The 27,087-nt window shown below is 43.8% G+C and overlaps 1 protein-coding gene across 1 annotated transcript; it reads left to right on the forward strand.

The window, feature by feature from the left end:
• The first annotated feature begins 893 nt into the window (after positions 1 to 893).
• SLC2A2 (solute carrier family 2 member 2) lies at positions 894 to 25,620 on the forward strand. The gene is made up of 11 exons (XM_084639000.1): positions 894 to 1,002; positions 3,325 to 3,420; positions 5,175 to 5,398; positions 6,824 to 6,948; positions 9,401 to 9,516; positions 12,765 to 12,927; positions 14,090 to 14,277; positions 16,738 to 16,842; positions 21,060 to 21,161; positions 23,881 to 24,084; positions 24,318 to 25,620. The coding sequence occupies exons 1-11, from the start codon at positions 970 to 972 to the stop codon at positions 24,519 to 24,521; spliced, it is 1,560 nt and encodes a 519-aa protein (XP_084495126.1). The 5' UTR covers positions 894 to 969; the 3' UTR covers positions 24,522 to 25,620.
• The last annotated feature ends 1,467 nt before the right edge of the window (positions 25,621 to 27,087 follow it).

A 27,087-nucleotide genomic window follows, 5' to 3' on the forward strand; every position in this document is an offset into this window, starting at 1 on the left:
TTAATGAACAAAAAAACACAAACTGTTGAACTGTTATTGAAAGGCTGGGTATAAGATTTTTTAAAATGAAGAATGATTGTGAAAACATTAAGGGTAATTTTGTGTTTTATTTATAATATGTGTAAAAAAAAGGTTAGTACATTATGGTAAATTATTATTTATTTGTATAGATATGTATTAGTGTGCATTGTGTACAGATAAATAATAATACATACACCCACACTGAAAGAGATCTACTTATTTGTATTACCATAGTGCCAATTACACACAGATATCTTTTAAAGCAAGTTTGATGTTTGATTAAGAGTTAATTACTGTGACCACTCTGTTCATTTTGTGAGCCAACTCTTTTTATTATATCCGCTGGAAAGCTTTTCTTTCCAATCTCCCTATTGAAATTCTGTGACAGGCAAATGGAAGCATTATAATTCAATACACAAATCCTGCACTGAAGCCAAGGAAGGTGATCATGGCTCTATCGATCTTGCTAGAACCAAACAGCATGTACTGTAAACATATACTGAAGCAGTTCAGGCATCCTATACTTTTGCTGCTGCACAATACAACACAATTTCTCATTATTGCAGACTCTGTCTATTGTTTTTTACCCTTCATGAAGCTGGACTGATAGAAAAATGAGAAGTGTGGCATTTTAAATTTCACCATATCTTCTGATCCCTTTCTCTGTTTCCAAATTGTTGATTTGTTCTTCAGATCTCTTATCCTTTACTATTGTTCCGAGCTAAGCGGTGTTGAAGTGCTGCTGAATTTTGGGTTTTTCATTAACATTCATGTTGATTAATCCCATCTTCCTGACTGCAAGTCATTTTCCCCCAACCCTCCCCTCCTTGTCTCCTTTCAACTGCCCCTCCTCCTACACCTGAGATATAAGTACTCTCTCAGTGTCTGGAAGAGTCTCAAGGCTTGGGAAAGGACTGCACCCAGACAATCCTCTGCAAGACCAACAGAATGGAGAAGGCTAGTAAAATGCAAGAAGAAAAGGTAAAACTGACTCTCTGGTATTTTACTGCAGTGCCAGTGTCAGGCTGCTTAGTGGGGAATGCATACCAAAGAGTTGGGGAGCTATTGATTGCTCATAGCAAGAAACTGTCCATGTTTGGGACCTGCTTAGAACTTTTTTAAAGGATCATTTCTGTTAACCAAATGTTTTACTAAAATGTGCCGCCTTTGGTCAATTTTTGCATAATTGATGATGCAACTGACTTCAGTAGGATTTAAGTTTAAGTAAAGACTGAGGAACTGAGCCCATCACATTAAACACATGCTTTTTAAAACTTTATGTACTATATCTTAAACTTATTAAAGAGGCACTTGAATTACTGCTCCTTAGGATATTTCTTGTGCAGAGGAATCTGTTTAGAGAGTCTGTTTGTGGCCAGTCTCTGCTCACACTGGTGAGTAGAATGAAAATCCCAATTGCTTTATGCCCAAAATGTGCAGTTAATGTAGGGAGCATCCTCTCAAAGATGCTGTTTGCCTTCAACTCGCAAAGGAGCTAATGGGCATCGAGGGCACTCAGCACCTCCCAAGAGGCACTCACTAGCTTATGGGATCTCCACCAAGAACTACCTCTTATAGCACTCAATCCTGCATGATGTGACGTCCTCAGCACGCACTGATTTCAATAGTGTTGAGGGTGCTCAGCATAATAGTGTGTGTATCGGGGCGGGGGGGGGGGGGAGGAGGGAGGAAGAGAATTGCCACAGACCTCAGTGGCAGCAGGATCAGACCAGACTGAGGAATTTGATCTGCAGGGGAAGCAGCAAGACTTCCCCTCCTTGCAAACCCCCTGGATGTTCCGATCTCCCTGCCCACGTCCTGCCATAGCCAGCAAACGTCATCCTCAGGGATCGCTATTATTGTTGCTTTTACAATCTCCTGTTTCGACATGACGGTAGAGTCAGCAGAGTTCCCATTTCCCATGCTGAACCAGTTATTGGCAGGTGTATCAGTAACTCTTTTCCCACCCTTAAGCTCCTATTCCTAGAGGATTTCATGCTGAAGAGGGGAAATAACTATCAGGCCAGTCATCTACACAAGCAACTTCTTGGGGCACCATGCTTTTGAGGCCTCTACATATACTGAGTGACTTACAGATCAGGCCACCTTTCCCTTCCAACAGAGGGACCAGGGGAGCAGCCAACTACTCATATTCCTCCGTGTGGTCGTGCGATAGGATTGAAAGGCAACGCACTGTCTGAGCTTGCTGTCCAGCAGATCAGGGTCCTCTAAGTCAGTGCTTCTCAAACTTTTTTCATTGGCGGACCCCTAAAAAATGGTGAATGGAGGTGCAGACCCCTTTAGAAATCTGTTGTTTGTATGGATAGACGAATTCTGTTCAGTCAACGTCTTTCAGTTGAAGTCTTTTGCAGACCCCTTAGACATAGTGTGCGGACCACAGGTTGAGAACCACTGCTCTAAGTTGTAAGGCAGGCCCGGGAAGAGATCTGGGGAAAGGCACCAGGAATTAGGACAGCATATTTTAGACTTGAGCATGAGATGAATTGCATTTAATGATATATTTGACATCAATAAGAGTGGTGAGTGCTCACCGGATCTTTCCTTAATGAATTCTTTTCAAGAGACCTTCTCTTATATACAATGTGCCATTCAGTCATCATGGTAAAAGGCATAAAATCTTCAGGCTAAATCCTTAATTACATGTGGTGCAGGTGGGCCACCTTTCTATCCCCCTGATCCTGAGCCCAGCTGGTTGCTGCTTTGTTCTCTGGTGCAACTTAGAGCAATCTCAGGGCTGCTCCAAGCTACACCTGACTGAAAGGACCCTCCAAAAGCTGTTACAGCTGGCCACAGGCCTTCCTCTCAGCATACCCCCAATATGCCCCCCCTTATGTCCCTTCCACTGGCTTTCTGGCTGCATTATGAAACTGGGACCGGCAGGCAATCAGTCTGGCATAAGTTGAAGAAGCCTCAGGATTTCTCTTCCCTACTCCCAACTACCTATGACCCCATGGGATCATTCTGGCACCTGGGAATCACCAGAAACTGGATACGCTCCCTTTCTCCTAGACATGCCCTTACACCAGGAAGGCCAAGAGTGGGGGCATGAAGGAGTTACTGCAACAGCTTTACACTCACTGAAAAAATCCTCCCCCAGCTAGTTATGCTGCTTTGCACTGCTAGGACAGTGCAGACAGAATGGGCCAAATTCTGCTCCCACATAAACTCATGCAAACCCCCTGACTTCAGTGACAGCAGAATCCATCCCAACGTGTTCAAGGTTTATATGGCAGAAATGTGGAGAAAAGTGACACCATTTTCTGTTTCGCAATCCTCTCCTAGCACCTCACAGGAACCTTGGTTCTCTCTGTCTTCACCGCAGTGCTGGGCTTCTTCCAGTATGGATACAGCCTTGGTGTCATCAACGCTCCTCAAAGGGCAAGTACAGCATATAGGATTCCTTTCAAAACAGGCCGTGACTTGCAGCAGCACTTATAAGCCCTGCTTCATGGCTATACTATTATTTATATGGTGTTAGTGCCCCAGAGCCCCGGTCAGGTGCTCTGCAAATGCACAGGAAAACAGTCCCTGCCCGCAAAGACTTCATCTATAATAACCAATAAATTAACAAAAGCATGTGCCATTAAGATGAACTTCTCATTGCTTTCATTACCATCATTTCCATAGAGACAGTAAAAAGGTTTTGAAGCTGTTGGTCAGATGATATAAGTGCGAGCAAAGCACACAATGTGAGTCTGAAATCGGGTAAATAACCTGCGGAAGAATAGGACTGTAGTAACAGAATAATCCCTGAGACAGCTGCAAGTGAATTTCTAAGTTCACACCCGGGATGTCCCCGCCACCCTCTAGCTGTGTCCTCCCAGCGGTCTGCCCCCTACCCAGGCCGTATGGGATAACGACCCAGGTTTCCCAGCATGCACTGAAACTATCAGAGTCAGGTAGCCTGATAGGTGTGGACATGCAAACGTGAATGACGCGTGGTTCTCTTGTAAAATAAAGCTTCAGTGTGAACACAGCCATGTTTTCCCCATACTGGTATAAACACACATTTGTGTTCATAGGTTGCAATCCTGACCCCATTGACTTCCGTAGGGCCAGGATTTCACCCATAATGTTACAGAGCCAGGCTGTCACTGAGCTGGGCTTCTCCCAAGAAGCTTTCACAGCTCCAGGCTCAGGCAAGGGGGTTTATTTCTTTAACAGAGGTTATCAAACAAACAGAAAGCAGTCTTAATTCTGCCCTCAACCCCATGGTCACCCCTTCCAGGGATCTCTGGCACTTCAGTTCTTGGCAGCTACCTGGCATCAGTTGACTCGACTCCCTTTCTGGCACGGCAGCTGCAGGGCTGCTTCCCTGAGCCCCTAGCCCAGGGATGGGTAAACTACAGCCCACAGGCTGGATCCAGCTGTTTTAACCCAGCCCTCAAGCTCCTGCTGGGGAACAGGGTCTGGAACTTGCCCCAGTCCGGTGCTCTAGCTGGGGAGCAGGGTCGGGGGCTGTTCCACGCAGCTCCCGGAAGCAGTGGCATGTCTCCCCTCTGGCTCCTATGCATAGGGGTAGCCGGGAGCTAAGATCTGCACACTGTCCCCACCCCAATTGCTGCCCCCGCAGCTCCCATTGTCTGGGAACCATGGCCAATGGGAGCTGCAGGGGTGGTGCCTGCGGACGGGACAGCGTGCAGCAGAGCTGCCTGGCCGCATCTCCATGTAGGAGCCAGAGTCCCCTCCCACACCCTGAACTCCTCATTTCTGGCCCCACCCCGGAGCCCGCACCCCTAGCCAAAGCCCTCACCCCCTCCCACACCCCAACCCCAATTTTGTGAGCATTCTTGGCCCGCCACACAATTTCCATACCCAGGTGCGGCCCTCGGACCAAAAAGTTTGCCCTTGCTCCAGGGATCCAGCACAGGAGTTAGCTCTGCTCCAGGGTGGCTTTCCCTCCACAGGATGCAGGCTTTTATAGTCTCAGCTGTAGCCCAGCCCTCTTTAATTAGCTAGATTGTGCTCACCTACTCTGGTCCAGGGGCGCTGGGCTTAGTCTGCCCACAGGGACCAGCTACCTTGTGATACTGGGTTTTATGGGCTGCAAAGTAGAAAAACCCTGACTAGGAAATGAAGGCTGCTTAGCTAGTTAGAAGCAAAAGAACTGATGCATTCGTTTCTCACTGCAGGTAATAGAGGCCCATTACAGCCGTGTGCTGGGCATTGCCCCTATTGACAGAAGTGCCATGAATTTCACAGACACGAATGGAAATATGATCTTCCCAGACCTAGAAGAATTGGATGTAGGCAAGAGTACATTGACTCTGTATTGGTCCCTGTCTGTGTCCATTTTTGCCATTGGTGGCATGATTTCCTCTTTCGCTGTTGGATGGATTGGAGACAAGCTAGGCAGGTGAGAAACACTCTATCTCTGTAAACTGACAAATAGCCAGAAAACACTGACTAGGAAAGGGAATGGGAGCCAGCTGAGATGGCCCAGGAAATCCTCAGATTGCAGTCAGAAAGCCATCTTAACTGGCTATGAGCTGCCAGAACAGCACAAAGGAGCCAGACCTAGGGTCAAGGATCTGGCCCAATATCTTATCTGACGATTAGGAGTGTCCACAAACCGAAAGCCTAATCTAGAACTAAAATCAGACTTTTGTCTCCAAACTGTATTACAGCACTCAGTGCAAAAATCCTTTCCTATTCATTTCCAGTGATTAAACCTTAAGCCACTAGATTTGAATTTTCACGTGGAGACACCTCTCCTGAAATTGTTTCTCTATTATTTTCTCCAGCTTGAAAAAAAATAATGAACCCTCCAAAACATGGCTACTGAAACTGTAAAATAGGAAAAATCTGCTTTATTAAAATCCTAAATTATAACTCTGATTTTTTTATTGTTACCTGTAGCTTTTATCACTTCAGAAAATAAAGAGGTGAACAGTTTTAATTCTAGCCTTTTTCCCCCATAACAAAAGAGACTACAGTATATGTGAAAAGAGCTTGTACAAGATGTATATTAGACATCATTAGCCATTCAGTTATTCTGATTGTACCTCTGCCATACATTTTTCAATATGCATAGTCATTATTCTTTATCCTTTAGCTTTGATTAACTCACTGACAGTTGGTCTCCATTTGTATTATAATGTAATTATAATTATAATTTGTATTATGCCTAGGCGTATTTCTTCATTTAAGTGCCAGGGAAACATACATGCAGCATCTTTGCAAAGTAGTTTTGACAGAAAGCAAATCATGTGAATAGCAGGGAAGTTAATCCAGAATTAAATCAAGTAAATGGCAAAACAATGGGCCAGTCCTTCCCTTGTGATGGTGGCTTGCTGCTTTGAGTTCAGATTGTGTGTAGTGATTTGTGCCCTCAGGTCCCATAGACTATCAGTAGGCCCTAAGCATGCAGTACTCCTAGTGAACAAGACATTGATTCAGAACTTAAGGCAAGATTCTGTTCTCAGTTACACCGATATAAATATGGAGTAACTCCAGTACCTTTAACTCCCTGAGCACTTAGCATGCCACACAGAGTGCTCAGTAGCCCTCAGAATTGGGCCAGTTTTTGTCCATATGGTAATTTGAATTGTCTTTTTTATTATTATTATTATTTATTATTATTCCTGGCAGTACAGATGCAATTATATTGGAAAATATAGTGACTTTACTTGAATTTATATCCAGAAATGCATAATAATAATTAATAAGGCCTATGTAAAGAGCATGGGACTACTCCTGGAACTTCAGAATATCTAAAGTGTAACTGAATTCAGTGCTGGATTTACTATCCCAATGTAGTTTTCTTCTTAATGAATTGCAGAGTGAAAGCCATGCTGGCTGTGAATGTTCTTTCTATCATTGGAAATCTCCTCATGGGGCTGGCAAAATTTGGCCCATCTCACATCCTTATTATAGCTGGGAGAGCAATCACAGGGCTGTACTGTGGTAAGTTAAGGCAAATTCTAAAATCTTGCTTGTCTACGTGTATTCCCAGTGGGCTGCCATGATAAGCCCATTGTACTAAGCTAGTGCACACCAAAATGGCAGCAAAACATAAAGAAGAAACTTTGAGTGAGGGGACTTGTTTTTTAACCAGCACAAATGGAACCTCATGTTTATGCCAAGACCTTGGGAAATGGAAGGTGACTCACTTGAAGTAGAAGAGCGGGATCTCTTTTCATTTAAATTTTAAACACAACTCCACAGCATACCAATGGGCAGGTTTTTCTTTCAACTAAATAAATCAGATCAGTTGCTAGTTTGTGAGAACATAAGAGCGGCCATACTGGGTCAGATCAAAGGTCCATCTAGCCCAGTATCCTGTCTTCCGACTGTGGCCAATGCCAGGTGCCCTGGAGGGAGGGAATGAACAGAACAGATGATCATCAAGTGATCCATCCCCTATTGCCCATTCCCAGCTTCTGGCAAACAGAGGCTAGGGACACCATCCCTGCCCATCCTGGCTAATAGCCATTGATGGATCTATCCTCCATGAATTTATCTAGTTCTTTTTTGAACTTTTTTGTTACCTTAAAACAAGAAAAAAATATAGAACAAGTGTGAAAGGTGTTTCTAACATTAAGAATCCGATGCTCCATAGGACTGAGGAGGATTCGGTTGACTAAATATTATAAAAATATTCAAATACAAGGAGCACAAATTTTGCACTCATGGAGTGTTTATTCTAACAAACGATATGTTTTCAAAACTTCACAAAAACCCGTTTAAGTCAAGGCCGGATTAAAGAGCTGGACCTTCCAGTCTCTACAGAAGAAACCTACCAAACTAGTAGCACTCAGAACTTCATCAAAAGCCCCTGGCTCTGCTGGCTTTCTAGGTAAGTTCTTAAAACAGCTTAAAGTGCTTCTTTGCCTGAAACTACAGCTGCCTTTTGAACCGTGACACTCCACAGGCAGATCCCCTAGGTTCCTTTTCTACAGCCACGATTCCTCTTTTGCAGGAAAAATAAATAAGGCAGAGACCCATGTGTTTTCAGTTATTAGTGGTCTAGCTCCTTGATAATGTTAGCCTTCAGTCTTGGGAAAGAAACTCCAAATGCTTCCCATTATGCACAGGAGAAAAGTCCAAATTCACAATGATGGGAGCTCTGCCGACTTAAAAGTCATGGGTCAGATTGTCAGCTAGTGTAAATCAGCACAGCTCCATTTACTTCAAGTAAACTACTTTGATTTACACTAGCTGAAGATTTGGCCCCATTTTTCATTATCCAGAATATTAATATTAAATCAGAAATGTCAAACTACAGAAACAAATTGGCTTTGTCAAAAAGAGGTTCAGTGATCATCACTAACAAAGTTGGAAATTATGGCCATGATGTCCATTTAGCTAAGAAGTTTCCAGTTTCCACAGCAACTACAAGGAGTAGAGCTCATCAGAACCTTGGGAGGTTTCTTTGTGAAAATTTTTGAAAGCTCAACAAAAGTTTTCATTTTGTTCTCAATTCCCCCTCCTTTTTTTTTCCAACAACAAACATTATAAATTAAATTTTTCTAAATGAAAAATGTTTCCTTTAAAAAAAGGTGAGTTTTAAATGTTGGGTCCCCTACTCTCCATCTCACTATTTAACCTCTCGTTTTTGACAAAATCCCATTTTACAATAAAAAATCTTTTTATTGAAAAAATTGTGACCAGCCCTAGCAAGGATTGAGTTTATTTTATATCCACCAGAAGCTGTTTAGCCTACCTTCAGTGAGCTGTATCTTAATGAATGGGGTTTTATTGCATCCATATTCCTGGGTCAAGTTCATTATTATTAATTATTTGTTAAGCACTGATGTACTTGGTGCTGTTTAATGCAGCCCTGGCCTGTAGTGCTTATAATCTGGAAGATAAACATGGAAATACAAGATTTTAGATCAATAAAAAAGAATTACCTTCAAGAAAAACATTTTCTCCCTTAATCAGTTCCTTATCTCTGGTTACTGATGTAAGTACAATACATCTGAATATTGTCCTATGAGTCAGACTAAGGGATCTTAGGAGGGATCTCCGACCTGAAATAACATAGCTCAAAAGTTGGTTACCCAGAAGAGAAAAATGGTGAATCTTGATCTATTGGAAACAGATTTACCCAAAACAAGAGCTTGATTCTGGTCCTGATTCAGGAAAGTTTCTTTATTCTGGATAGCACTTATGTATATATTTAAATGTAAGCACTTGCTTAAATGGCCTTCTGAATTGGGGCTTCCACGAACAGTTCCTGCCAAGTGCTGAGTTCTTCACTTCTGTTCTGACCAATGGGCATGGAGGGAACTCATAACCCTGCAGGAGGTGCTCAGGATCACACAGAATTGAGCCCAAATTCGTTCTGTGGTGAGCTATTTCTGCTGATTGCTGAGCGGTCATTTACAGTAACTCATATGTACGCTTTTTTCAGGGCTATCGTCAGGACTTGTTCCAATGTATGTTGGTGAGATATCACCTACAGCCCTTCGAGGAGCCCTGGGAACTTTGCACCAGCTTGCTATAGTCACGGGTATTCTCATCAGCCAGGTACGTAAGAGGGTACACAGAAGCACTGAGTGATATCGTTTTAAACTAGCTGGGTTACACCAATGATATACTGACAGGGGCTCCTTCTTAAAATGCCACTAGCAAGCTGAAGGGAAATTTGGGGTGATTTATGGCACCTCCTTCCTGGATACTAAATCATTCCTAATAAAATGACTTACACCCAAGAGATGAAAAACACTACTGACGGCAAATTATCCCCCTTCCCTAGAAGGGCTTCATACACTGTCATTCACATTGAAGTTGAACACTGTGAATGTAATACCTAGTATTAAGAAACTTAGTGGGCTAAAGCCTGGGCTATGGAAATTGGCATGGCTCCTGTCCCAGAAGATTCATAGAATTCAAGATTAGGAGGGGTATTATGTTTGTCTACTTTGACCTCCTGTATATCACAGGCCAAAGAATTTCACTCTGTGCATTTTTAGGAAACTGCTGTTACTCTGAAACCTGCTTGAATAGATTCACTGTTTGCAACATCAGTGTTGTATCCCTCCTTGGTCATGATTGTGAGAAGAGCTCGGCAAACGGTGAAAAGAAAACGTCTGCCAATATTTATTTGGTTTAGAAACCTAATCTCAATTTGACAATGTTTACAACCCTTTGGTGTTCACTTTTCAATAGCATTTGAGCCCAAACACACACAAAAAGCAAATTTTAAGCTTGAATATTTTCTGAAGGCACATTTCAAATTGCACATTGCAACTTCAGAATTCACACTGTGTTGTGTTAGTGACTGTGACTTTGATAACTAGCCATCACACAGTGTAAGTTTTGAAGGTTGAATGAACTGTGGCCCTTTGTGAGCTTTTCAGGACATAGGTGCAGGCACGTTAAAATTGGACGAAAGCTTATGCCCAAATAAATTTGTTAATCTCTAAGGGGCCACAAGGACTCCTCATTGTTTTTGTTTATTCATTGTGAGTCTGATGAGAGAGCAAAGAAAGGTGAAAGCAGAACTTCATAGGAAAGAATTCACTCAAAGTGCAGAACTGTACTTTTGGAAGTTCATAAACTGTCACCACTGAAAGCAATAAGAATCTCATGTATTTCTGTAGGCAAATTTTGGTCCAATTGACTGTTCTGTAACATATTTTTTTCATGTTATATATTTTCCTAAGAACATCCCATTTACAAAATACAAGAATCCAGGAGAACAAGGTCTGAGGAGAAAACAATGTCATTTTTCTTGAGTTATTTACAGTAGGGCTTAATTTTGGCCACATGCGCTGATTCAGCAGGCATTCCATTCATGGTGTAGCTGCAGAATTATGCAGTTTCATCAATGATTCTGTCCCTAGGCTGTCAGATACTTCTATAATCATACTGTCCCATCTACTTTACCAACAAAAAACAGCGTTACAGTACAAGCACTCCTAACTGTGCCAGATACCCATGTGTAGTTAAACTAAGGGTATGTCTACACTACGAAATTAGGTCGAATTTATAGAAGTCGGTTTTTTAGAAATCGGTTTTATATATTCGAGTGTGTGTGTCCCCACAGAAAATGCTCTAAGTGCATTAACTCGGAGGAGTGCTTCCACAGTACCGAGGCTAGAGTTGACTTCCGGAGTGTTGCACTGTGGGTAGCTATCCCACAGTTCCCGCAGTCTCCGCTGCCCATTGGAATTCTGGGTTGAGATCCCAATGCCTGATGGGGCTAAAACATTGTTGTGGGTGGTTCTGGGTACATATCGTCAGGCCCCCGTTCCCTCCCTCCCTCCGTGAAAGCAAGGGCAGACAATCGTTTTGCGTCTTTTTTCCTGAGTTACCTGTGCAGACGCCATACCACAGCAAGCATGGAGCCCGCTCAGCTCACTGTCACCGTATGTCTCCTGGGTGCTGGCAGACACGGTACTGCATTGCTACACAGCAGCAGCAACCCATTGCCTTGTGGCAGCAGACGGTGCAATAGGACTGGTAGCCATCATCGTCATATCCGAGGTGCTCCTGGTCACCTGTGTGAGGTCGATGAGGAGCGCCTGGGCAGACATGGGTGCAGGGACTAAATTTGGAGTGACTTGATCAAGTCATTCTCTTTAGTCCTGCAGTCAGTCCTACTGAACCATCTTATGGTAAGCAGGCAGGTGATACGGATTGCTAGCAGTCCTATTGCATCATCTTCTGCCGGGCAGGCAAGAGATGAGGATGGCTAGCAGCCCTATTGTACCATCTTCTGCCGAGCAGCCATGAGATATGGATGGCTTGCAGTCCTTCTGCACCGTCTGCTGCCAGCCAAAGATGTAAAAGATAGATGGAGTGTATCAAAACAAGCAATAGACCAGATTTGTTTTGTACTCATTTGCAAACGCCCCCCCCACCCTCCGTCTAGGAGACTCATTCCTCTAGGTCACACTGCAGTCACTCACAGAGAATGTGCAGCGAGGTAAATCTAGCCATGTATCAATCAGAGGTCAGACTAACCTTCTTGTTCCAATAAGAACAATAACTTAGGTGCACCATTTCTTATTGGAACCCTCCGTGAAGTCCTGCCTGAAATACTCCTTGATGTAAAGCCACCCCCTTTGTTGATTTTAGCTCCCTGTAAGCCAACCCTGTAAGCTGTGTCGTCAGTCGCCCCTCCCTGCGTCAGAGCAACGGCAAACAATCATGCATCTGAGTTGAGAGTGCTGTCCAGAGCAGTTGCAATGGAGCACTCTGGGATAGCTCCCGGAGGCCAATACCGTCGAATTGTGTCCACAGTACCCCAAATTCGACCCGGCAAGGCCGATTTAAGCGCTAATCCACTTGTCAGGGGTGGAGTAAGGAAATCGATTTTAAGAGCCCTTTAAGTCGAAACAAAGGGCTTCATTGTGTGGACAGATGCAGGTTTACATTGATTTAACACTGCTAAATTCAACCTAAAGTCCTAGTGCAGACCAGGGCATAGAAGACCAAATTGTACTGTCAGCTATGCTGGTGTAAATATAGAGTAACTTCACTTAAGTCTATGGACTTATTCCAAATTTACAGTGACCAAGAGCACCACAATTTGGTCCATCATCTAAACAGGGCCTTGACATGACTTGTCCAAGGCTTCATGCCATTTGTTAGTTTGTCCATTACAAATATGTTCCATAATTTATGGAACCAAGCTGTTGGGATAGGGAGCTCCTATTTGCTTCCAACTTCCTTCCCAGCTGATATTTGAAAGTTCAATATTAGTCTAGAATTTCTGGTTTTACAACCTAATTTTGTCTGATACATTTAACACATCTCCATAATTTCAGATCCTTGGACTAGACTTTCTGCTTGGCAGTGATGACATGTGGCCTCTACTTCTTGGTCTATCTGGTGCTGCTGCTCTTCTTCAGTTTTTCCTGCTTTTATTGTGTCCAGAAAGCCCTCGATATCTTTACATTAAACTAGGAAAGGTGGAGGAGGCTAAAAAATGTAAGACATCTATTCTGTTTCGTTTTTAAATCATACATAAAATAAAACACTCTGGTTGCTTGGAGCAGTGCCTGGGTAACTCATTTGCATAGCTGTGGGTCTTTATTCCATTCCATGTATGAGCCTTGTTGGACTGAGAGCCATAGACACCATATGTGTGTCTATGCACTGAAAAATGCACACCCCATCATATGTTGTTATTTATCTACTAAGCCAGGGTTAGTCAAAATTTGCATAGAGCAGAACACATCTTAATGGAGTTCAGAGCTGTGTGGGAACTAAAATTTCAGGTTTCGGGAAAATCCCACCATTCTGAAATTAGTTTACATGCTGAATTGGCATGAAAACAAAGAATTTCAAAAAATTTCCACAGAATGAAATGTTCAAAAAAAAGTCCTTTCAGGTCAACTGATGAAACATTTTGACTTTGACTTGTTTAAACTTTTTGTTCTGGGCTTGACCCAAAGCACATGCGAGTCAATGGGAGTCTTTCCAATGACTTCCATGGACTTTAGAATAGACCATCTGTCCATATTTCAGTATTTCAAGGAAAATCTATGGCTATAACTTATAATATGAATAAATTTCTAAACAGAAAGTTGTTTTGAAACAAAGAATCAAAATGTTATTGAATCGCTTCATTTCATTGTAATTTTTGTAATGAAATTTTGTTGTAATTGACCTGTTCTGGCTACAAACATTTTCAGTTTGATGAATTAGCATTTTCCATCAGACTAACATGCCATCATGAACCATGTTTAGTGGAACTGCATCTCATGGACACCTCTCCTCCTTTTCCAATGCCACCTGCAATTGCACATTGTGTGTGACAACAATAGCAATCGCCTTTATGCAGTGTGGCTGGCTCCTCCTCTCTATTTCCAGCTTTTTCTACAAGAAACAAGAGCCATCCACATTAGGAAACAACTGGAAACAGAGAGGAGGAGCAAGACTTGTACAGCCTTTGAGTACTTCAGAGGTGCTTCGTAGACCAACAGTTGTCCACAGACCATAGTTTGGGAACAGCTCAAGTACACAGTATTGTTAATTCTCGTTTTGATCTGTCCTTATCCTGGTATTGATTGGAATGGTTTGGTTGTTAATGCACTCTCAGTCCTTTGATATTTACTTTGAGATAAAAGCATGTTCTTTTTCCCTTGAGGCTTGAAAAGGCTCAGAGGAGACTGTGACTCCACGAAAGAGATCGCCGAAATGGAAAAGGAAAAACAAGAAGCTGCCAGTGAAAAGAAAGTCTCCATCAGGAAGCTTTTCAGCTCTTCCAGTTACAGGCAGCCAGTCATTGTGGCACTGATGGTTCAAATATCTCAGCAGTTTTCAGGAATCAATGCAGTGAGTTTGCCTTCTAAAAGAATTGATACTGATCAGTACTGTAAGGAACATCTAAGGCCACAGTGGTCCTTCAGTATTTGCAGATTGAAATCAAATGGGTGTATATATGAGCCTGTTCTGCTGAAAATCAGATTGCATAATATATGTTAGGTACTAATATGGCCCTACTCACCATGGTATCTGAGCACCTCACAGTCTTTAATATATGTATCCCTTATCCTCACAACACACCCTGGGCAGTGCTGCTATCCCCATTTTACAGATGGGGAACGGTGGCACGGAAAGACTAAGGGTATGTCTACACTGAAGCTGGGAGCAAGCCTCCCAGCCTAGGTAGACACTCATGCTCAGTGCCGGGTTTACAATGGCTCCAGTGGCTCCATGGAGCTGGGTCCATGCTCAGAAGGGGCTCTGGCCTGCTCCGCTTGCACTGCGCCCCAAAACCCTGCTGGCTCCCCCCGGCCACCACTTGCTCCTCTCGGCCTGCCCGCCAGCTAGCCAAGGGCTCCTCTCCGCTCCCTGGCCCCACTCCCTGCTCCTCTCTGCCCCCTGGCTGAACCCCAGTGCACCTCCAGCTCCGGGCAGTCTCAGCTTCCCACCACCTGAGCAGCCCCCCGCCTGTCTCCCCGGAGCTGAGCCGCCTGGGACTAGTGCAGAAGCCTGGCCAGTCTCAGCCAGGTGGAGGGGGAGACAGTGCAGAGGGCTTGGCTGGGCCCCTTCAAGCAAGTGCGTCTTGAAGGACCCCGACTGGGGCAGACCTTGGCCTGGCTGATCGCGCCACTCCCGAGGGGCCAGAGCAATTCCTGGCCCTGGGACCAGCCCTGGCTGTGCTGTCAGCTCAACCTGGCAGACACAGTCGCCTCCAGCAGGGCCAGTGAGTGTGGCCGGTAGGCAGGGCTTGGGGGAGGGAGTCTGTGGAGAGCCTGGGGGGGTGCTGGGCTATGAAGGGGCAGGGAAGATCTGTGTGTGTTGGGGCACTAAGGAGTGGGGGTTCTGTGGGGGGTGGTGGGCAGCTGTAGTGGGGATGTGGGCAGGGGTGGTGTTGTGCAGGGCATGTGCATTTGTGGGTGGGTCTGGGGGGGCGCTGGGTATAGTGGGTCCGGGTGGGATCTGGCCATAGGAAGTCGGGAGGGCTGTGTGGCGTGGCATGGGCCCACTCCCAAGGGGAATGGGCACACTGGCAGCACAGGGCCGGGCCGGCCACTGTGCATCTGGCAACTGCCGGTTTGTAAATAGTGCCCTCACATTGGGTGGAGCGGTGCTTCCCCTGCCATGCCATGCCCCATTGCCTCTGGCTGGCCCCTTGCTCCGGGGACTAACCTCCCCGCACCATGCTCCATTGCCTTCATGAGGGCCCACAAATATGTTTAGCACCAGGCCCACAAAAGGTTAATCCGGCCCTGCTCCTGCTATTTCTGCTCAAGCTACTGTACAAAAAAAAGCAGTGTGGACATTGTGGCTCGGATGGCAAATATCAGAACCCCCAGGTCTGAGCTCAGGTGGCTAGCCCAAGTCTCCACCAGAGCTGCAATGTCCACACTGCTATTTGTAGCGTGCTAGCTCTCACTGACTCATTTCCCGGCCATTGCTGGGGCTTCAGGCACTGGAGCAGGTCTGTCCCTCCTATTCTCTGCCTGTGACAGTCTAGTCTCATGTGACCTCCTTTGGTCTCATTTCAGTTGTTGGGTTTGGTGTACAGATGCTGGGTGGTGCTGGTGGCCTGTGCTATATAGGAAGTCAGACTAGATGATCTAGTGGTCCCTTCTGGCCATAATCTCTACCAGGGCTGGGAGGCTCCCAGCTGCAATGTACACAAACTCTAAGTAACTTGCCCAAGGTCAGACAGGAAATCTATGGCAGAGAAAAAAATGAACTTGGGTCTCCCAAAGACCAGACTAGTGCTCTAATTACTGCACCATTCTTCCTCTCTTCCTACAATATACTGTAAGGGGAAATTCTGCACTGGCAGAGGAGATGGAGTAGGTGACCTACTCATTTTTCCTCCTATCTCTACATCAGTGAGAAAGGATTCACCTTCTCTTTGGAGAGAAAGGAAAACATTTAAATTATTCTAATGAAGGAAAGTGTATTAAAAATTAATTTAAAAAATCAGCCATATTAAGAGGTTTGTCTAGCATGCAAAAGAAGCTTGCCATTCTGGCGAATTGGCTTTCAAGAGAAAACCCAGAATTATATGGCAGAAAAGCAGGTTTGGGTTTTTGTTTTTTTAAATGTATATATTCAGTGGTTTAAGATGGGAAATTCAGTAGGATTTCTAACTCCCTTAGGCTCCTTTGAAATTTCTAACCTTAATTATTATAACAAACTGTTTAAAAAATAGTTGGAAAAACAAATCGTAATTACTTCAAATCTCAGCCAAGAAAATGCAAATCTTCCCTCGAAGACAGAAATTTCCACCTGCAGTGGGGTATAACCTTTCATCCTAATTTGTTTCAATAGATCTTTTACTACTCTACAAACATTTTTGTAAGAGCAGGAGTTGATCAACCAGTTTATGCAACCATTGGTGTTGGTGTCGTGAACACTGTCTTCACAGTTATCGCCGTAAGTAAATATCTCTGTGTTAGATAGCTTGATAGCCCAGTCAAAAGAAAACTCACTATAATTTGATTATAAGAAAAAGATTTAATCATGGTATTGGAGGGAGTTGTGGAGCCAAGAAAGTCACAAAGAGCTGATCCTGCAAACCTTATGCACAGGAAAAATACTTACTTGCATGAGAAATGATTGCAAGGCCAAGTCCCAAAGTACAAACTGCACTATCAAATGTACTGAGAATGAAAACTCTGCCTGGTTCTGTACAAATCATGAACCTCTACTGGTTTGTGTTTTCTGCAAAAGTAAAACTTGTGTCAGTTGTTAAACTGAGTCCTGGAGACTGAAGTTCTCTTGCTTATAGTCTTAAGAACATAAGAATGGCCATACTGGGTCAGACCAAAGGTCCATCCAGCCCAGTATCCTGTCTACCAACAGTGGCCAATGCCAGGTGCCCCAGAGGGAGTGAACCTAACAGGTAATGATCTAGTGATCTTTCTCCTGCCATCCATCTCTACCCTCTGACAAACAGAGGCTAGGGCACCATTCCTTACCCATCCTGGCTAATAGCCATTAATGGACTTAACCTCCATGAATTTATCCAATTCTCTTTTAAATCCTGTTATAGTCCTAGCCTTCACAACCTCCTCAGGCAAGGAGTTCCACAGGTTGACTGTGTACTGAGTGAAGAAGAACTTCCTTTTATTTGTTTTAAACCTGCTGCCCATTAATTTCATTTGGTGGCCCCAAGTTCTTATATTATGGGAACAAGTAAATAACTTTTCCTTATTTACTTTCTCCACACCACTCATGATTTTACATACCTCTAACATTTCCCCCCTAAGTCTCCTCTTTTCCAAGCTGAAAAGTCCTAGCCTCTTTAATCTCTCCTCATATGGGACCCATTCCAAACCCCTAATCATTGTAGTTGCCCTTTTCTGAACCTTTTCTAATGCCAGTATATCTTCTTTGAGATGAGGGGACTATATCTGTACACAGTATTCAAGATGTGGGCATACCATGGATTTATATAAGGGCAATACGATATTCTCTGTCTTATTCTCTATCCCTTTTTTAATGATTCCTAACATCCCGTTTACTTTTTTGACTGCTGCTGCACACTGCGTGGACGTCTTCAGAGAACTATCCACGATGACGCCAAGCTCTTTCTCCAGATTAGTTGTAGCTAAATTAGCCCCCATCATATTGTATGTATAGTTGGGATTATTTTTTCCAATGTGCATTACTTTACATTTATCCACATTAAATTTCATTTGCCATTTTGTTGCCCAATCACTTAGTTTTGTAAGATCTTTTTGAAGTTCTTCACAGTCTGCTTTGGTCTTAACTATCTTGAGCAGTTTAGTATCATCTGCAAACTTTGCCACCTCACTGTTTACCCCTTTCTCCAGATCGTTTATGAATAAGTTGAATAGGATTAGTCCTAGGACTGACCCTTGGGGAACACCACTAGTTACCCCTCTCCATTCTGAAAATTTACCATTTATTCCTACCCTTTGTTCCCTGTCTTTTAACCAGTTCTCAATCCATGAAAGGATCTTTCCTCTTATCCCATGACAACTTAATTTACATAAGAGCCTTTGGTGAGGGACCTTGTCAAATGCTTTCTGGAAATCTAAGTACACTATGTCCACTGGATCCCCCTTGTCCACATGTTTGTTGACCACCCTCAAAGAACTCTAACAGATTAGTAAGACACGATCTCCCTTTACAGAAACCATGTTGCCTTTTGTGCAACAATTTATGTTCTTCTATGTATCTGACAATTTTATTCTTTACTGTTGTCTCAACTAATTTGCCCAGTTCTGACATTAGACTTACCAGACTGTAATTGCCAGGATCACCTCTAGAGTCCTAGTCTTGTCTATAGAACAGCTACAATGTGGGGAACACTGGTAAATGCTTTTCATTATTGCCCTGCCAGTGTGCCTCAACCTCTGTCTTATCTCTGATATTATCTATTGTATTTATATAGCACCCATCCTGGTAATATCTAGATGATGTTCTGTACGACCAAGAGGATAGTTCAAACTTCATGGCCCATTTGATCAATAGTCTTTCTGCCTAGAATGCCAACAAAATTCCAGTTAGTAACCAATTGAGGTTCTTTTCATGGGGATACTTAAACAACAGGTACTGGATACAGAAAACCAAATCATTTTCCTTAGGCCTCCAGATAGCCTTCTGATGATGAGATGACTTTCACCCACTAACAACCAGGAGTGGATTTGAACCATCAATCCACAGCTGTAGAACTGTGTAGCCTACCATCACCAAGCCTGTAAGCCACCCCAGTCTCTCTGGACAAAATTGCTTTCATGAAAAAACACCAGCATTCCCTATTAGAAGGTGGTTTGTGTAGTTTATTGTGAAATGAGGGGTTTAGAATGAGTTCCTGTGACAGCCCTTTGTATGTTCTACTGCCATGGCATATCAGTTACAGTCATGTTTAGCTTGCTGCCTGATGACATTTACTCTTCAATTCTTTGAGCATGAGTATTTAAATATTACCTAATATTTGTCAATCAGTTACATACCTACTGTCTGTTTTCCCAAACCATTTGCACTGTGTTGGACCTTGACAAAGGGAGCAGAATAGCAATCAGAATTTGCAATCTGCAACCCAGCGAGATGAACTGCTTGAGCTAAAAGCCCCATTTAACCTCTAGGAAAATAGATGATCATGTCTTATCAACAGTCTCAGAGTGACCACTGCTTAGGGATCTGTAGGAGGCAAGTAGTGTTCCTGGCCACAGGGAAGAGAGGCCAGCCAGGGACTCATAAGTGGAGCAAGTCCTGAGATGTTCTGCAGGAATAAGTAGGTAGATTGAGGCCTCATATACAGTAGGAATTTACATTACTATAGCTATGTCTCTCAGGAGTGTGAAGTCCACTACACTTATTAGGGAAGGTCTTCACTACCCGCTGGATCGGCAGGTAGTGATTGATCTATCGGGGATCAATTTATCACATCTCGTCTAGACGTAATAAATCGATCCCTGAACGCGTTCCCCATTGACTCCGGAATTCCAGCTCGCGAGAAGCGGAAGCGGAGTCGACGGGGGAGCAGCAGCGGTCAACTCGCCACCATCCTCATGGCCAGGTAAGTCGACCTAAGATACACCAACTTCAGCTACGCTATTCACGTAGCTGAAGTTGCGTATCTTAAGTCGATCTCCCGCCCTCCCAGTGTAGACCACGGCTTAGCAATACTGACCTAACCCCTGGTGTAGACTGTGACATGTTGACAGAAGGTCGAGGACATGGATCACCAATGCCGACTGGAGAATCACTACTGTCAGAATAGGTAGTGTCTACACTGAAGCATGATGCAGCTGCGCCGCTGTAGTGTTTTAAGTGTAGACATACTCTGATACAGCTGCACTTGCGCAAACCCTAGAGTAGACCTGGTACATTAGTGTAAGCCATGACTTGTCTGGTGCATATTACCCCGGTTTGAAATTTGCACTGGTACCGTGTATCCAGGTGGATTAAAAACCCCAATGTAGACAAGGTCAGACTAGTAAAATATCCCCAAAAGAGGTACAAGCTTCTTCCACTTATCTCAATGGGTTGCTAAATGTAAAGGATCACTGGGGCACCTTCACCAGAGAAAAATCCTAATTGAAACCAAGAAAAGCTGCATTCATGCCAGCCACAATTTAAACTGATGAACTACATCTACACGAGGGGTTTGCACTGGGGACTAGAATCTACTCCAATATGGACAAAGCCTCTGTCTCTGAATACAAAAATTCCATGATGAATCACTTTACTTTGGGAAGACAATCACCAGAATAAGAACGGTCTTGATTTTTTTTCTTCAAATTGGAAGGTTAGAATCTATAGAAAATAACCTGTGTGAGAAAGCAGCGGAGATACCTTTAGTCTTTGGAATATGTGAGTTCTGCACATCCATGGATTTGCATTGTCCTTTGCTATGTTGCTCTGTGCAGTAGCTGGTTAACAATCTCCACCAGCAGATATCATCATAGTGTAAATTAAGGATCTTCATTCAGTACCTAAGTGCAAAGCTCTAACACATGAGTTAAAAGAGCAAAACCGTTAGCTGATAGCAGTAGTAGGCTGTTATAATCTATGAGGACCAATTCCTGGAAGGGGACTTGATGTAGGTTTTATATATGTGTTACTAATTGAAGACTGCAGGTTTGATAAAGCCTAATATACATCATGAATTTCTACAGGTCTTCCTTGTGGAGAAAACAGGGAGACGGTCCCTCTTTATTGCTGGTTTGATAGGTATGCTAGCAAGTGCCGTAGCCATGACAATTGGACTTGTGCTCCTGGTGAGTTGTTTTTTTTCCCTGGTTTCACTCCATGGTTTGGTTTCTTGTCTGTTTGCATACAAACATATTGCCAATGACTCTATTTAACACTGAGTATGTTGCAAGTTTATTTCAGATAAGGAGATCAGAAAATAATCCTCCCTCATGCAAAATTTCATAAGCATCATTCAAATCACATGATGAACTCCCAGCTCACACACACATGTTACACCTTGCCTTGTGAGATGATCTCACACAACATAAGTAAACTCTGATGCCTGCTTTGCTAACCCCATACAGCTTTGAGAATGTTGGAACTTCTACCATAATGGACCAGTCCTTCAGAGAGTGCATTTAAGAACTTTCCATGTAGTACAATCATCGGCTAATTTCAAGACATTTCATAACATTGACAGTTATGCACACTATGGCAGGTATAATAAAATCTCATGCTTCAGAACATAAGCTGATCACTATAGATGTTAGGAAGGAATTGTTCACTACACCAGGCAGTGCTCAGTTAGCCTGTGTTTTCACTTTCCTCTAAAACATCTGGCACTAGCCTCTGCTGGACCCAGGATATCAGACTTGCAGGGTCAATGGTCTGCTCCAATATGACAATTCCTATATTCTTATTATAAGCCCCAGCCACAACCACAGACTGTATACCTTCATGCTTTGTAGAAGCACCTTTTCTAGAAGTGAATCTAAGCATTGTGGTTCTGTCCTGTCTCTCGTCCCTGTACTTGCAGTTTTGAGTCTTGGGGTGGGAACCTTTGTTTGGAATTAGGAACAGGCTATAACATGAGAATACATTTATAGGGGGATTCAGAGGGGAATGTACATTTCGGTGGTGGATCTTCTGAACCATTTGAGATTCTCTCCTCACTAATAAGAATAGAATTTGGTATCTGCTAGAGGGCAGAATTTGTCCCAATAAATTAATCAAATATATGTCTTTGTGACTTTGTGCTTTGGAATCTGGAATCAAATTCTACCCTCAGTTAAACTAGAGTAAATCCACTCAGCCAAATACATAGGTGATGCATAAGGCTATGAATCTTACCTGTCAATGTGTAAATGTAAGGGAGTGAAATACTAGCCCAATTGAAATCAGTGGCAAAATTCCCACTAATACCAATACGGTCAGGATTTCACGCTCTGAGCCTAACAGAATCTGAGTGTAAGAGATCTAAAATATTGGTGTAAATTACATGTAAATAAGATGTGATGTAAAGTAGCAGGTGACTTTCTTTCATAAACACCCTCTTACACTCTCCTGGTAGTTGCTTCCTCTGCTACTCTCCTCTCTCTGGCCACTCAATGGGTGCATCTACACTGCACACTTCCTTCAGTGGCATGCAGTCTATATACCCCTAGCACAGGTATACATAGCGGTGTAGCTAGCGAGGCGCAGCTTAGGCAAGTAGAATAAAGACATGCCTGGAGGGTGTGGGCATGTATGCAAGCACATACCATACCCGTTCTCTTGTTGCCCAAGCTGTGCCTCTGCCTTTACCCAGCTATTCTGAGCAGCGTAGTGTCCCGCTGCCTTTCCCCATCGAGGAGAAATGAGCCAGCCAGAGCCTTTCCCCCTTGCTGGAATCTCTCTCTGCTTCCACCCCTCCGCCAGAGCCTTTCACTGACACATGTAGCTACGCCCTGCAGTATGGATGCGCCTTGCTTTTCACTGTGGTGTGTAGCTGCACATGCACTACACGCTGCTGCCAGGGGACTATGGTGCCAGGGGTCTATGGTGCCAGGGGACTAGGTGCCAGGGGACTATGGTGCCAGGGGACTATGGTGCCAGGGGTCTATGGTGCCAGGGGATTAGGTGCCAGGGGACTATGGTGCCAGGGGTCTATGGTGCCAGGGGACTAGGTGCCAGGGGACTATGGTGCCAGGGGTCTATGGTGCCAGGGGTCTATGGTGCCAGGGGACTATGGTGCCATAGTGCAAATATAATCAGTATATGTTTCACCTGCTTAGGGTACATGTGCGCTGCACAGCTCTGATTGCAGCACACGTAGAGGCACCAGAGCTAGCTTTAATCTAGGTACCGATAAGAGTGAAGCTATAGCAGCCTGGGGCTTCAGTGGGGGCTAAACAAGCCCCCCTGGGATCCTGGGTAGGTATTCAGGTGGCTGGCACATGCTGAACGCCGCCGTGGCTTCTCTGCTCTGGTACTAGATGGATTAAATCTAGCTTGGGGATGTCTACATGTGCTACAATTACATATCCCCAATTTATAGTCTAGACATACCCTTAGATTCCCTGTGACTCAGATTCTTTATGGTCCAAAGCCTCATCCGGTGAAAACTGGCATCACTCCATTGGCTTCACTGGAGCTATGCTGTTTTACACCAACTAAGGATCTGGCTCAGTGGATCACATCCAGAGGTGATGCATAGGGATATAACTTGCATTTGGGTCAGTGGATGGGGATCTAAGCAGTCTACAGGCACTTCTTCTCACTGATGTGAACCCAGAGTAATTCAGCTCATGTTAATGCAGCTACTTTGGATTTACCCCAGTGTAACTGAGATCAGTAAATGGCCTGCTGCCTTTAATCCATTACAAGTTTAATTCGGGATGTCTGTTGCTTTTACCCAGCTTGTCTGAACTGAAAGAAACTTCTGCAGCAGCTCAACAATTCAAGAAATTAACAGTGATGAAAGATGACTGTATTGGAAACCTATACTCATGTTGTGAATTCACTTTTACTTACTTCTGTTTATAGAGCACTTTTGCTTGGATGAGCTACGTGAGCATGGTCACAGTTTTTCTCTTCGTAATTTTCTTCGAAGTCGGGCCTGGACCAATCCCCTGGTTTATTGTTGCTGAACTGTTCAGTCAAGGGCCCCGCCCTGCCGCCATAGCCATAGCTGGATTCTGCAACTGGACCTGCAACTTCATCATTGGAATGTGTTTCCAGTACATTGCAGTAAGAAAAGTTCCTAAAATCTTGCACATGACAGACACCCTCAAAACATTGGTTGAGATTTCCAAAACAGTGTAGGGGGATGGACACACATATCTTCCATTAAAATTAACGGAAGATGGGTGTCTAAATCTCTCTAGATTGCTTTGAAAATCTTAACATTTGCAATACAAATGATAAGGAAACCATGGGGTTGTTATTAATTCATCACTGTGGTTTCATTTTTCCCATTACAGGATCTGTGTGGCCCTTATGTGTTCATGACCTTTGCCGTTCTGCTCTTCGGCTTCGTTTTATTCACACACTTTAAAGTACCAGAAACAAAAGGAAAGTCTTTTGAAGAGATTTCAGCTGAGTTCCGCCGCAAAGGGCGCTCAGCAACAAAAGGACCCAAAGCTGCAACTGAACTGGAGGGTTTGCGAGGCAGCCAGGAAGCATAAAAACCGGCAAACTGTGTACAAGAAGGAGAGTAAAGAAATATATATTTTTAATGCATCTGAAAACACCTTAGACAAAAGCATGGTTTTGTAAAAACACCGCTGATCAAAAACCAGTAGAGTCAAATCAGTATCATGCTTCTGACTGATATACCTGGTAGTGTATGTATCTACTGCCCCTGAGACTAACCTGACGTTATGGTCTAAGGGCTCAGTGTATCTTGGTGTTGCCCTAAAAAGACATAGGAAAGAATGGAAGGAATAGATACAGAAAGGCTTCCATGGTGCACTGAATTGATTCAGTACAGTAACAATCCTCATTCGCTGGAGACAGGTATACACCAACCAAGAGCATAATGCAGAAGGGGCAAAAGAAAGAAAAGAGATGCTGCAATTTATTCTTATGGATGGTTTCATCCTTTCTTCCCATGCCTGTTTCTTCCTTTGCTGAGTGATAGGAAGCCTGGGAAAACCAAATGCTACTGTAGTTGTCATACTAGTATAAAGACATAACTAGCTGAAGGTGCTAAATATAAAAGAGTGAGTGAATTTGCCACCTGATCCTACAGTGGTGTAGCCTGGCCTATATTTCTTTCCTCTCTAACTTTTACTCCTTTGATGTTAAGGCTTCAAGACTAATTCTGGACTCATTAAAGACAATAGGAGTTTGGTCACTGACTTCAATGGGACCCAGATTTGGCCCCGTAGCATATATTCAGGTAATAAGATTAACACAATCAGCTAAATTCATTCCTGGTGTAATTCTGTTATCTTGGCTGCCATTATACTGGAAAGGAATTTGAGCAATGACTGTCATGTGATACACTGATCACAGGTTAAGCGGTAGCTGAAACTATGCATACAAGATCACGTGAAAACCAGCAGTGCCAACTGAGATACCACAGAATAGGAGGTCAGACCTTAAAACACTTGTTCACAAGTAAAATGGTACAGATTTGACAGGAGGCAAGTATCAGAGATTGCCAGTCAAGAGTTTTATACGGTACGTTAAATAGTAAAATAGATATTGTGAATGATATTAGGCTTGTGCCTTCAATGTTATTATCTTTGCCTATTCCATAAAAGTGCCATGAACAATGTTGTCGATGTTTGTTGGCTTTTGTTGCTACTTTCCCTAGGTCAGTCTTGACTGTGGGAGCTAGACCCCTTGAACGTAAGAGCTAGCGTCTCAGGACGAGCTTTTCTGATGCTCAGATCTCCCTGTGTTGCAATCATTGCACTGGCCCTGAGCAAACTGATTTTAAAATGCGCTGTGTAGCGGTTAGAGTACAGGCCTGGGGGTCAGAAATCCTGGGGCCTGATAATCTTGAAGTAAATGGGAGTTGTGTGTGCCCTAGTTTATATTCCTGGCTCTGCCACTGATTCACTGTGTGACTTTGGGTAGATAAAGCTTCAGTTTGCCCATCTGTAAAATGAGTACAATACATGGATGTTGTGCAGCTTGACTTTTTAGTATTCGGAAAGCACTTCAAGAGCCTCATTGGGAAGGCAAAGCATTATTAGATTGAAAGCCTTCATGGGGCTGATACTAAGGCTATGTCTTCACTGTAGAGTTAGCCTGGATGACTGGCACCTGAGTTAGCCTCGTCTGGGTGTGAGCATCCCCACAGCAAAGCTCTACCTGCATCACTGTGTCCTCACCGGTTCTGCACTGACCCATGTGTCCCATGGTTCTTTGTGCTGAGATGTTCTAGGATTCTTTCCCAATCAATTGCAGGAGAACCTGTCTGTCCTTTGGGGGAATTGTGGGACAGCACTGGAGAACTGGACAGTGAAAGAGCTGATAGTGAAAGCGTTTATTAAATTAATATATTTATTAATATAACTGGAGCTGCAGCTAGCAAGAGATGTCAAGAGTAACAAGAAGGGTTTCTTCAGGTATGTTGGCAACAAGAAGAAAGCCAAGGAATGTGTGGGCCCCTTACTGAATGAGGGAGGCAACCTAGTGACAGAGGATGTGGAAAAAGCTAATGTACTCAATGCTTTTTTTGCCTCTGTCTTCACTAACAAGGTCAGCTCCCAGACTGCTGCGCTGGGCATCACAAAATGGGGAAGAGATGGCCAGCCCTCTGTGGAGATAGAGGTGGTTAGGGACTATTTAAAAAGCTGGACGTGCACAAGTCCATGGGGCCAGACGAGTTGCATCCGAGAGTGCTGAAGGAATTGGCGGCTGTGATTGCAGAGCCATTGGCCATTATCTTTGAAAACTCGTGGCGAACGGGGGAAGTCCCGGATGACTGGAAAAAGGCTAATGTAGTGCCAATCTTTAAAAAAGGGAAGAAGGAGGATCCAGGGAACTACAGGCCAGTCAGCCTCACCTCAGTCCCTGGAAAAATCATGGAGCAGGTCCTCAAAGAATCAATCCTGAAGCACTTGCATGAGAGGAAAGTGATCAGGAACAGCCAGCATGGATTCACCAAGGGAAGGTCATGCCTGACTAATCTAATCGCCTTTTCTGATGAGATTACTGGTTCTGTGGATGAAGGGAAAGCAGTGGATGTATTGTTTCTTGACTTTAGCACAGCTTTTGACATGGTCTCCCACAGTA

The sequence above is a fragment of the Lepidochelys olivacea genome (genome assembly GCF_965140295.1).
Source record: "Lepidochelys olivacea isolate rLepOli2 genome assembly, chromosome: 9".
NCBI classification, from domain to species: Eukaryota; Metazoa; Chordata; order Testudines; family Cheloniidae; genus Lepidochelys; species Lepidochelys olivacea.

What these genes read in the sequence shown, in the direction of transcription:
- SLC2A2 (XM_084639000.1), top strand. Translation starts at nt 970, where the DNA reads ATGGAGAAGGCTAGTAAAATGCAAGAAGAAAAG. An exon ending in CGGGTATTCTCATCAGCCAG is followed by an intron (nt 9,517 to 12,764) that starts GTACGTAAGAGG and finishes CCATAATTTCAG; the next exon opens with ATCCTTGGACTAGACTTTCT. An exon ending in CTGTCTTCACAGTTATCGCC is followed by an intron (nt 16,843 to 21,059) that starts GTAAGTAAATAT and finishes GAATTTCTACAG; the next exon opens with GTCTTCCTTGTGGAGAAAAC.